The 12,029-nt window shown below is 50.5% G+C and overlaps 1 protein-coding gene across 2 annotated transcripts in view; it reads left to right on the top strand.

Annotated features, from left to right (window-relative positions):
• The window catches only part of CSPG5 (chondroitin sulfate proteoglycan 5), a 53,814-nt gene extending 43,691 nt beyond the window's left edge, over positions 1-10,123 (top strand). Inside the window, exon 6 of one of the 2 annotated variants that reach the window (XM_060630899.3) lies at positions 9,270-10,123. In XM_060630899.3, coding sequence (XP_060486882.1) covers positions 9,270-9,333 — 64 coding nt within the window. In that variant the 3' untranslated portion in view covers positions 9,334-10,123. The remainder of the gene's footprint in view (positions 1-9,269) is intronic. The other variant, XM_060630900.3, reaches the window with a different exon arrangement.
• The last annotated feature ends 1,906 nt before the right edge of the window (positions 10,124-12,029 follow it).

Raw genomic sequence — 12,029 nt, 5'->3', positions numbered from 1 at the left:
GGTTCTCATTTCATTCTCTATTCACTTGGAATGAATCAGGAAGTCTCTTTGTTGCTTTCATGGTCTTTTCAGGACTCAAGGACAGCCAGAATGCTGTTCCTGAACCTTCTCTTCTTCCAGGTGAATGTCTTAATCCCTTCAGACATCCCTCATATGATGGCTCTCCTGGCCCCCTGGTTTCCTGGGTGCTCTTCTCAGGAAATCCTGGGTGGGTCCGGGGGTCTCTGTACTCTAGGTGTGAACCCAGAGGGGACACTTGCCCAGGTTCACCCCAGCACTCACAGGGCCAGGCCTGAAGTACAAATGCAGATCCATGTCTGAAAGTTTACAAGTTACGATTCACACTAACCATTCAATAAGCTCTGCTACTTGATCTTCGTACCCTCCTAATGTCTTAGAAGGCTAAGCTTGCATGTAGGATTCTTGAACTTGGAGTTCTGCCCCAGAGTGTGATGGAGCTGGGACAGCAGTCCTGCGGCCTGGTCCCCTTCCCTCCTAGGCCTGTCTCCACCTTCAATGCAAGACACACCAGGAACATACATAGGGACACCTGAATCCCCCTGTTCCAGCTTTGTCTATACCCCTCAGCCTCTCTGACCCCATCCCTCAGGGAGAGGGCTAAGGAAGCAGGCTCAGGGCCATTTGGGCAAGAGATTCTGGGGTTCCAGGTACCGAGTATGGCCTAGAAGAGGAGAGTATGGATTCTGAGCAGGCATGTCCCTTGACCCTGAGGACTCTTGTTGCTTGGGTCTGAGGACCTTGACAACTTGCCTTATACCCACACCCGCACCGTGCATGCCTCTGTTGGGTCGTCCTGAACTGATACTCATGCAGTCCCTGAGGTCATTTTCCTGAGGAACGTGACTGCTCTAACTCTTCAGTTGGGTTTGGGGACCTGTGAGCTGGACTTGGCCTTTGTCAAAACCAAGTTTTGTATTTCTAACCTGGTAAGCTTATTCTGAGCCCTACAGTTAGTTGTGTCCTCTAGAAACATGTAAGCTCTAACTGCCCATATCTTCGCCACCCTTGTGTTTGCTGAATGTGCCACCAGGACACCCCCAACCAAGCCCTTCATAAGTCATCGTTCAACCTGGGGCCTGGCTTTTCCCCTGCTATCAACTCCTCTCTGGCTACGTCAGTTCCGGGGTGTAGGGTTAGTGGCGTTGAAAGCCAGCTAATGACGGCGGTGGGGATGGCGAATGGGGAGTGTGAACGGCGCTTCGTGAACTGTGAAGCTCCCACTCAAGCTCTCCTTCCTGGCGGACTTTGCAAGCCCATCAGCGGAGCTGTAGGCAGCAGGTTGCACGGTTCCGAGCTTCAGGATGTAACAGGGCTCACAGCCCCCAACTCCCAGAGCTCCAGCTGGCTCAGGGTCCACCCACAGGCCAAGCTTCCAGGTCATCTTCCCCGTTTCTGTCATTTCAGCCCTCCCTCCACATAACCTCGCCCTGATGGTCCTTCCAGCACCTCCACCTCTGTGCCCACCCATGTCCTGTGTCAGCGCCACCACCCAGACGCTCCCCCAGGAAGGACCTTGGTCAGCTGCTCGAGGTCACCCCCTTCTCACGGTGGCCCCCCACATCCAACAACTGATCCAGCTGGGGGCAAAACCCCTGGCCACCTTGGCCCAATGCCAGACAATCCTGATGACCCATTTTAGCTCCAGGCCTCCCCGTGGGGTCAGCGGAGGCTGCCATTGGGCCTGCATCACATCTGGGCTCCTCTGGCGTGATACAGACAGGAGCATGTAGGTGACAGCAGGCTTGATGGGGGAAATTTAGAAGGTTGCCGCTCAGCCCTTGAATGACCATGATATTCCTTCACCGTAACCCTCAATTCCTTGGGCTTTACTGAATTGTGACTAGTATGCTTACTAAGAGCTGCTCTGGAGCCAGGTTCCAGACGAGGCGCTCAAGAGCATTACTTCATCTGATTCTCACGACAGCCCTCAGACATGTTGTAGGCATCACTTTCTCTGTTCTTCAAAAGAAGGAATGTGAGGCTCAGTGAAGTTAATCGAGGATGGGGACACACGGCCAACGAGAGAGACATCACACCAGACTGATCTTTCTTTCTTCTCCCCCGCTCTACTTCTTTCAACGTTTATTAGGTTTACCAAATGTGCTTTATCTTTCTTTCAACTGTGCATTTTTTCTTAAGAAACCTCAACTGGGATGCCTGGCTGGCTTAGTCAGTAGAGCATGCAACTCTTGATCTCAGGGTCATGAGTTTGAGCCCCACGTTGGGCCCAGAGCCTACTTAAAAAAGAACGAAAAAGGAAAAAAACCTTACCGAAGGCACATTATTCTCAAGTACACAATTAGAATAATGTCACTCATCCCAAGATGATTGCTTAATGTATTTTACTTTTTTAACCAAGTATATAGAAAGAGGGACATAAAAATTTAGTAGTATATTTCTACAGGTTTTTTTTTTCAGACCAGCATTTTTTAATCCCTTAACCTTCTTATATATTCATTCAAATATCTTTATGTTCTTATTAATCCTCTAGGGAAAGTTATTTTGAAATTTGCATTAAAAAAATCTATAGGCACAGTACTTATTTTCTGGTTTCTCAGTGAAACAGCTGTCTTCCTCATTGTGTTTCCTGAGGGCCCAGGAGAGGTGAATCCTTGGGGGTTAAAGGAGTCATGAAGGAATTACTGAATGGAGCAGCAGGGGTGACAAGTGTATGACAAGTGTGAAGTACAGTGAGAAATCTTCAGAGAGCTATCGGAACCTTTCAGCTCTCAGCTGCAGATTTGGGGACCACACTAAGATCCTTTGCAATACGGGGGGGGGGGGGGGTTGTCAAGCAGGAGGGGTTCCCAGCAGGGGATCAGGGCTGTGAGATGTGGTAGAAAGGAAGGGGCTGTTCTTTTGTCCACACCCAGCAGAGAGCCCTCAACACTTGCAGCAATTGTTCTAAAACCAAAAATGTAAGCTGCTGTGGGCTCAGAGCCCTGGGGAAAGAGGAGGGAGCTGCAAAGGAAATTGAGAAGGAACAGTGGGGGGAGTAGCTGGACAGGCAGGCAAATGAGCTGAAGAACCCGTGTCAGGGCGTGATCGGCCATGTGAAGGGCTGCTGAAGCTCCATGAGGTGGGGAGCAGTGAGACCTGGCTGTGGGTGAGCCACGTAGGTATCCCGGATGACCTCGACTTGAACAGGTCCAGGGAGTGGTGCGGGTGGAAGCGTGATTAGAATGGAGGAGAGGCAGGGGCACCTGGGTGGCTCAGTTTGTTGGGCATCCGACTTCGGCTCAGGTCATGATCTCACAGTTCGTGGGTTTGAGCCCCGTGTTGGGCTCTGTGCTGACAGCTCAGAGCCTGGAGCCTGCCTGCTTCGGATTCTGCGTCTTCCTCTCAATCTGCCCCTCCCCTGCTCATGCTCTCCCTCTCTCTCTTTCTCAAAAATGAATAAACATTGAAAAAAAAAAAAAAAGAATGGAGGAGAGGCAGTCCACAGTGTGCTGGGGGCCCCGTTGCCTGGGGCCTTTCCTGTGGAGGCTGGGGACACCCATGTTGTTGGGCCCATGCCTGGCTCCCAAGTGCCAGAGAACCCCACCTCTGGCATGCATCAGCTCTGGGACTGGGCAAGGCTGAACCTGCGGGCCCCACTGCAATCCTGTCCCGGGCTGCCCCCCTCTCCCCTGTCTGCCGCAGAGGAACATAGGCGCAGCAGCAGGCCGGGGTCTCCAACCCGCACCTCTGCACGTCGGGGTGTGTGACCTTGCCTGCCCCCTACTTCTGCTCTGGCTTCTATCCCAGGACATCACCATTCCTGTCTCGGCCCTTCTCCTGGGTTGCTGCACAGTCTCCTCCCTGCCATGGACTCAGTTGCCAGTTCTTCCCGCCCACGGGCCTGAAGTACGTTGAGGGGCCTTCCTTCCAACCAGGTTCCCGGGACACACAGCGTTCTGATCCTACCCATACCAGGACACATTACAATACCTGCCCATGGACATGCATCTCTCTCAGCTGCACCTTACGGGTGGAAGGTGGAAGCAGGGCCCTCTGCTCAGGGCCCTGGGTCTGCTAGCAGAGTCTGAAGTATCTCTACAAACACACATTTTTTTTTTTTAAGTCTCTTTATTTCATCTTTAAAATTCACATGAAATTTGCGTTTGACTTCATGGTTCTGTTTATTTTAATTTTAATTTTTGTTTTTAATGTTTATTTATTTTTGAGAGAGAGAGAGACAGAGTGAGTGGGGTAGGGGCAGAGTGAGAGGCAGACACAGAATCCGAAGTAGGCTCCAGGCTCTGAGCTGTCAGCACAGAGCCCAACATGGGGCTCGAACTCACGAACTGTGAGATCATGACCTGAGCCAAAGTCAGACGCTCAAACGACTAAGCCACCCAGGCGCCCCTGTTTATTTTAATTTTAAAGGATCGACTATTGTAGCACTTATACATTAAATTCTTAACTTCTCGGGGCGCCTAGGTGGCTCAATTGGTTAAGCTTCCAACTTTGGCTCAGATCATGAACTCGTAGTCTGTGAGTTCAATCCCCTAATTGGGCTCTGTGCAGACAGCTCAGAACCTGCAGCCTGCTTCGGATTCTGTGTCTCCCTCTCTCTCTGCCCCTTCCCCACTCATGCTCTGTCTCTCTCTCTCTCTCTCAAAAATAAATAAACATTAAAAATTAAAAAAAAATTCTTCACTTCTCTCCAACTAAATATTCAAGTAAAGCTGATGCCCAGGTTGTCCCCTGGCTTCCTGAAGCCCTGCCTCCCTGGGGTAAGTGTCTCCCATTGCAGGTGCCCAGGCCTCCAGCACAGGTTACATTTTACAGTGTCTGTGTGGCCATTGCCAGCTACTCTCCCCACATCCTCAGAATGGGCCTGTCCCCTCTTCTCCCAGCCTGGTCCCAGTGCCCTGTCCACCCCCTCTTCTCTCTTCAAAGTTCGCAAAATCTTGCCCAGCCTCCTTGGGGTTGGGCAGGTTGGACGCACCTGCCCGTGGCCACACTGTTGCTGTGGCACTTCTTGGCTGGTTGGAGGTGTCTGTCCCTCCACTCCTATGACAGGGGCTCCGATTGTGCTTCCTTAAGGGGTGGGTGAGCTCAGATAGACCCTGTGACTATCCAATCAAGTCCCCCCGACTTTATCGCTTGAGGAACATTCTGGGCCCCCAGGGGAGGGAGGCAGACCCTTGGGACAGGCCACACTGGGCAAAGTTGGGGCTCTGTAGATCCTAGGGCCAGTGGATGCTCAGACTCTCTTGGGCTGGCCAGTCCCGGCCAGAGCTCACAGTCTAATGGCTCCATCATCAGAGACCTGAGTGGTGATTACATTCAGCTGTGCAGTTCCTTGGCCCGGGATGCCAGACTGTGTGATGGGACGGGGCTGGCACCAGAGTGTGGGACGAGGGACGGCTGGCAGGGAAATCAGAGCGCCCCTTCTGCCACCGGCTCCGGCTTTCCGCTGCTGACGTGTAAGAGGATTAGGGCTCAGAACTCTGGACAAGGGGCTTTTATTCTCAGGGCTGCATTTTCATTGGCTTGCACAGCCCTAGAGACAGGAACAAAAGCTGAGGGGGCATTGCCACATCTCTCAACCTCCGAGCCCTGTGCTTTGCAGGAGTGAGGGAAGCCCCAGCCCAATCAAGGTCGGTGCCTGGCATCCAGCCCCATCCAGGTCTGCCTGAGGCTGGGGCTCCAGACCCCGAGGGAGAGCTCCTCACCCTGCCTGGGAGGCCCAAGCCACCTGCAGGCTGGCTCAAGGGATTTCCCGAGGTGGCCATGGCTTGCAAGGGAATCAGAGAATCCTGGAATGTCAGGATGGGAGGAAGCATCAGACACCCATTCCAGCCTCCACTGAAATGTACATGGGGGAAACTGTGGCCCAGAGAGAGGCCATGACTTGCTCAGGGTCACCTGGTGAGGGAAGGCCCGAGCTGGGACTAGAAGAAGGAATGTGAGACAAAGAGGCTGCCTGGCCTTGTCTGGAAGTCGGGCCTTGCCCTCCAGAAAGGCACTGAGGTGATGTCTTCCCAGCACTGGTCAGTCTTGCCTGCTCTCGAATTGCTTATAAATGGAATCATTCAGTATATACTCTGTTGGATAGGATTTCTTTCTCTCAGCATAATGGTTATGGGTGTTGACTGTATCAGTATTTTGTTCTTATTGCTGAGAATATGGCACAGTTTATCTGTTCACCACCTGATGGGCATTTGGTCTGTCCCCACTTTCTGCTACAAAAGAAGCTGTTATGAACATTTATGTACAAGTCTCAGTTTTATAAAAAATGTTTTGTCATGGAAAGGATAGAAAATAATGTGGCAAGTTCACTTTTTAATCAAGTGTAAGCATCTTGCCATATTTGCTTGTTTTCTTTCGAGAAGAAAATACACATATGATGACAGCCCCTGATATTTGCTTCCTGGAGGTAACCACCATCTAAACTAGCATCATGATTCCTGTGTACATTGTTGGTCATTTTACTAGGTATAGTCATTCATTCTATTCAACAAATATTGACCACCTACTATGTACAAAGCCTGGATCTAGGCACTGGTGGTACAGCAATGAAGCTGACAGGTGAAAATCCCTGCCCTTGGGAGACACTGAGTAATTAAAATATATGATATGTCAGGTAGTGGTAAGCGCCAGGTAGAAAAATCAAGTTTCTATGGCTGTGTAAGAAATCATCCCAAACAAGTGGCTTATGCACCAGAATCACTTACCATCCCTCTTGGGTTCTATGGGTCAGGAATTTGAGAGCCGGGTAGTTCTGACTCGGAGTGTCTCATGAGGTTGCAGTCAGAGGGTGTGTGAGCCAGGACCATCACCTTGAGGGCTCCTTCACTCACATGTCTGGTGCCTCGTCTGGGTGAGACCCAGAGAGCCACATCTCTCTCTGTCTCTCTGTGCCCTCTCCACTTGCTCTCTCCCCCAGAGCATCTCATGTTGCAGTCAGGGCTCTAGAAGCATGTGAGTGGGAGAGATTTCCAGCTTTGGAAATCAGGGTCACTTCTGCCATCACCTTGGTCAAGGCAATTACAGAACTCTGTCGGGGTCCAAGGGAAGGAAACACAGACATCATCCACCCTACCCCTAAAGGAGTGTCATTATCATGTTGTAAGAAGATCATGTGGAATGGGATTTATACTGATATGGGAGAGATACCATCTGCCCGAGAAGATAGCATTTGCATGGAAGCCTGAAGGAGGCGAGGGGCAACCAAGTGCAGATCTTATAACTGAGGGAAGAGCATTCCACGCAAAGGGAACCAACAACAGTTGGAGGTAACTACCTGGGGTGTTCAAGAACCAGCAAGAAGTCCAATGGGGCACTGAGGGGTGAGTGATGGGGAGGCTGGTAGAAGAGGTGAGGTCAGAAATGTAACCTAGGCAATGAGGTCACTGCAAGGGCCCCAGCTCTTCTCAGAATGTGATGGGATCCATAGAGGGATTTATAGCAGAGGGGTGCTATGGTCTAACTCAGTTTTAAAAGGGTCACTGCACTTAGGCTGAGGCTGAGGCAAGGGCAGGAGCAGGAGGACTGGTTAGGAGCCTACTGCACTGATCCAAGCACGTGGTTCTGGAGGTTCAGAGTGGGCTGGTGGTTGTAGAGCTGGGCATATTTTGGAGGCCGAGGCACCAGGTATTGTTGATGGATCCAGTGTGGGGATGAGAGAAAGTGAGGAATGGAGGGGAACTTGACTTCAACACCAGAAGGTCAGAACTGGGGGAGACTGGGGGAGAAGCAGGTTTGAGGAGATGATCATGAGTTGGTAGGAGGTGCCTATTAGGTGTCCATGTAAAGATGTCAGTGAGACGCCTGGAGAGAGGTGTGGGCTGGAAATGTGAGTCTCCATGTTGCCTTGTACTGGAAGTTCAAGCCAGGGTAATTGGCAAGGGAGTAATATAAAAAGCATCCAGATTGGAAAAGGAAGAAGCAAAATTATATTTATAGATGGCATGAACTTGTATGTAGAAAATCCTAAGGAACATACACACACAACTATTAGAGCTAATAAATGAGTTTAGTAAGGTTGAAAGATACAAGATCAATATGCAAAAATTAGTTGTATTTCAGTACAACGAACTGTCAATGAAATTTAAAATAATGCCATAAATTCTCATCCTTTGTTGGTGGGAACGCAAAATGGTATAGGCACTTTGGAAGACAGTTTGGCAGTTTCTGACAAAGCTAACCGTACTCTTACTATATAGTCCAGCAGTCTCCCTCCTTGGTATTTACCCAGAGGAATTGAAAACATGTTCACACAAAAACCTGCATGGGATGTTTATAGCAGCTTTATTTATAATTGCCAAAACTTGAAAGTGACCAAGATGTCCTTCAGCAGGTGAAGGATAAATGAATTGTGGTACATCCGGTAATGGAATATTATTCAGTGTTGTTAAAAAGTGAGCCATCTGGGGCTCCTGGGCTGGCTCCGTTGGTGGAGCATGTGACTCTTAATCTTGGGGCTGTCAGTTTGAGCCCCATGTTGAGTGCAGAGTTTACTTAAAAAAACACACACGCGCGATTTCATACGTCACCCAGTGCTCATCACAAGTGCACTCCTTAATCCCCATCACCTGTTTCACACACACACCCCCGCCCCCCCCCCCCCATATCAACATTTTCAACAGTATGCCTTGGGGCATAAACTGATCCACAGACTGATCTAGTTAAGATGGGGCTCCTTTGAAGGAATCTCTCTCTCTCTCTCTTTTTTTTTTTTTATAAAATGTTTATTTATTTTTGAGAGAGAAGGACAGAGACAGAGCGTGAGTGCGGGAAGGGCGGGGAGAAAGGGAGACACAGAATCTGAAGCAGGCTCCAGGCTCTGAGCTGTCAGCACAGAGCCCAAATGCAGGGCTCGAACTCATAAACCATGAGATCATGACCTGAGCTGAAGTCAGTCACTCAGCCAACTGAGCCACCCAGACACATGCCCCCTCTTTTTTTTAAGTCTATTTATTTATTTAGAGAGAGAATGAGCACAGGAGGGTCAGAGTGGGGTGAGGGGAGAGAAAGAATCCCAAGCAGGCTCTGCACCCCCAGCACAGAGCCCAACGCCGGGCTTAAACTCATGAACCGTGAAATCATGACCCAAGCTGAAACCAAGAGTCAGACTCTCAACTGACTGAGCCACCCAGGCACCCCTGAAGGAACATCTCTTAAGGGCCATGTTTGAGATTTGTTCTGACCCCAGGATAGCTCTTCTTGGCAATATCTTTCCCCAGTTCTGTCTGGTAAACTAGCCAACCTACCATTTAACTTCTATCTCTAATGAATCTCCCATAATTGCTTTTCAGCACAACATGCCTTGTTTTGAGAGCGCCCTTAGGCTGGAACTTCTCCACACTCTGCTGCAAATGAAGTCAGTTCCTTTGAGAAGAAACTTGGAGTTCCCTTTGCCTTCTCCTCGCCCCAGGCAAAATCTCTGAGCTCCAGCTCAGGACAATCTTAGGGACAGGGCCCCTCCGTCTCTGAATGACCCCCTGCTCCAGGAACTGGAGGGAAGAAGCTTCAACTCTTCCCAGCTCGTCTCCACTTTATGAGCCCGGGTGAGGACGCGAGGGCCCCAGTGTTCTCAGTGGCACTGAAGCCATCTACAGCCTCTCACGTAAGAGGGACCTGATCTGACTAAGGGAGCTACCGCCTCAGGTGCACCCACCCAGAACTTAGCCTCAGCAACGGGGGAACGGAGTGGGGGGGGGTGTGTGGAGGGAATACCCCATGCTGCCCCTCACAATTTCTGCTCTTTTTATAGGAAAGAGCTGCAGAAAGTAGAAATGTTACTTCAATGCTGATGATGGTCACCTAGTGATTTGATATCTTGTAATCCAAGCAAAATAGTAATGATATCTTCAACAGTCCCCTGGAGGTCCACTTCTGGCTTGACAGTATGAGGAGCTCTGCAGTCCCCTTCCCCAGTCCAGCTGGTGACAATTATAAAGTCTCTGGAGGGGCACCTGGGTGATTCAGCCGGTTATGTGTCTGACTTCAGCTCAGGTAATGATCTTGTAGTTGGTGAGTTCCAGCCCCGAGTCGGGCTCTGTGCTGACAGTTCAGAGCCTGGAGTCTGCTTCAGATTCTGTGTCTCCCTCTCTCTCTCTGCCTCTCCCCCTGTTTGCATTCTGTCTCTCTCTCTCTCTCTCAAAAATAAATAAACATTAAAAAAAAAATGTTAAGTCTCTGAAAATTGACCTAAGGGCATACAACAAAAAAAGAAACGTATTTAAAACACCTACTAACACTCGATAAAAGAAGGAAAGCCAGGGGCGCCTGGGTGGCTGAGTCAGTTAAGTGTCCAACGCGATTTCGACTCAGGTCATGATCTTACAGCTCGTGGGTTCCAGCCCTGCATCGGGAGCTGTATTGACAACATGGAGCTTCCTTGGGATTCTCTCTGCTCCTCCCTCGCTTGTACTCTCGCTCTCTTTCAAAATAAACTTAAAAAAAAAAAAAGCAACTTAAGTAAATTTAAAAAAAAAAAAAAAAAAAGGAAAGCTATGATATTTGAATCAGTGCCATTCCCACTCTCTCTCCTCCTAGTTCGGCGGGATGAAAATTCCACTCCAGACCAACGCGGGCCAGAGGACCGAGCTCTCTTTCCTGCCAGCTCCCGGTCAGAGAACCATCTTCCTGGAAGGGGCAGGTACCCTCAGGTTGGAGCCACAGCCTCTAAATTTCCCAAACTCCTTCAGGACTCTGCAGGTAGAGCCAGCCATATTGAGCTTGGAGCCGTGGCATGGTTACCTCACATTAGGGCTGAAGAAGTATATACTTACTAGACACCATATTCTTCACATTCCATGGCAGCTGTAGGCCCAGACTTCTCACAGCCCGGCTCCCACAGGGCCCATTCACCGCCCTCTATTAGGAGGTATGCATTCCAACCCTGCCTTGCCTATCCACACAATTCTCAGGGACCCAGGTGGCTGTTGAGATTTTAAAGAATGATTTATCTTTCTCTTGGCCTCATGAAACTCCAAAGGGGCAGCCCAGACCAGACACCCCCCTCTATCTCTGATTGGTAATGAGGAGCCTCGCAAGGGCTTCTGTTCTCCCTCTACTCCAAAGCTGGGCAGGGCAGCAAACTGGGCAGGCCGGGGCAGGGGGTCTGGGTATCTATTCGCTCCTGGAGGTAACAAGGAGAACCACCGAGGCGGCAGGAAGTATGGCTCATCTGGGGAGTCATATCAGCCAGAGCTCAGCCAGCCATCTGGAGCTAAAGGGAGCCTTAGAGACTGGGATTTTAGACAAGACCAAGCGGAGGCCCAGAGAGACGGCCCTTCCTCACTCCAGCCAGAACAGCGGTGATCCCCCACCTAGTTTCTGACCCAGACCACTAACTGGGCCACAGGTTCCCATGTAGGCTGCCGGACATGCCCACCTCCATATCTGGGGCCTCAGACATGTTCATTTTAAACCCATGCCTCCCCCCTCACCTTATCCCTTTCCCCCTGCCTCAGTCTTGTCACCTCTCCAGCCTGCATGGCATTTTCAGATTCCTCCTCTCCTGGTCCTCACTGCCAAGCCCAGCTCAGCCCCTGTGGGCTTCCTGTCTCACCCCCTCTACAGCAGCTGTGTTGTGGCTTCTGTGCCCTCCTTAGTCACATTCTGATGACATCACTCCCACCTCCTGGCCAGCATGGCCTCTGAGTCCCCTGCCTTCACCTCAGCGGTCACACAGCACCTCACAGACATTCCTCCATGTCAGCTTTGATTCCCTCTGTCTGTTCGCCCCTCACCCCAAATAGGCTCTGCAGAGGGCTCAAGGGTACAGGCAGTGTGCACTCCCGGGCGACCCTCCACCAGTGGGGATGGAAACCAATAGAAAAAGGTTCCAGTCACCTGTCCTGCAGGTGCACTCTGCATGCTTTTCCCAGCAGACCCTGCACTTTGACAACACAACCCTGCCCCAGTCCCCCCACTTCTGTCTCTCCCTGCTCCAGGTTTCCCTTCCCTGTAAGTGACGCCATCTCGGCTCAGCTTTTAGGGAAGCCAGGCTAAGAATTCTCCTCCTCCATCTTTTACAACCTTTCTCAAAAGCACATCTTCCAGCTATG

The sequence above is a fragment of the Panthera onca genome, chromosome A2 (genome assembly GCF_046562875.1).
Source record: "Panthera onca isolate mPanOnc1 chromosome A2, mPanOnc1 haplotype 2, whole genome shotgun sequence".
Taxonomy (NCBI): domain Eukaryota; kingdom Metazoa; phylum Chordata; class Mammalia; order Carnivora; family Felidae; genus Panthera; species Panthera onca.
Note: the sequence above shows the minus strand (reverse complement) of the source record. Positions and strands in the feature narration are given on the sequence as shown.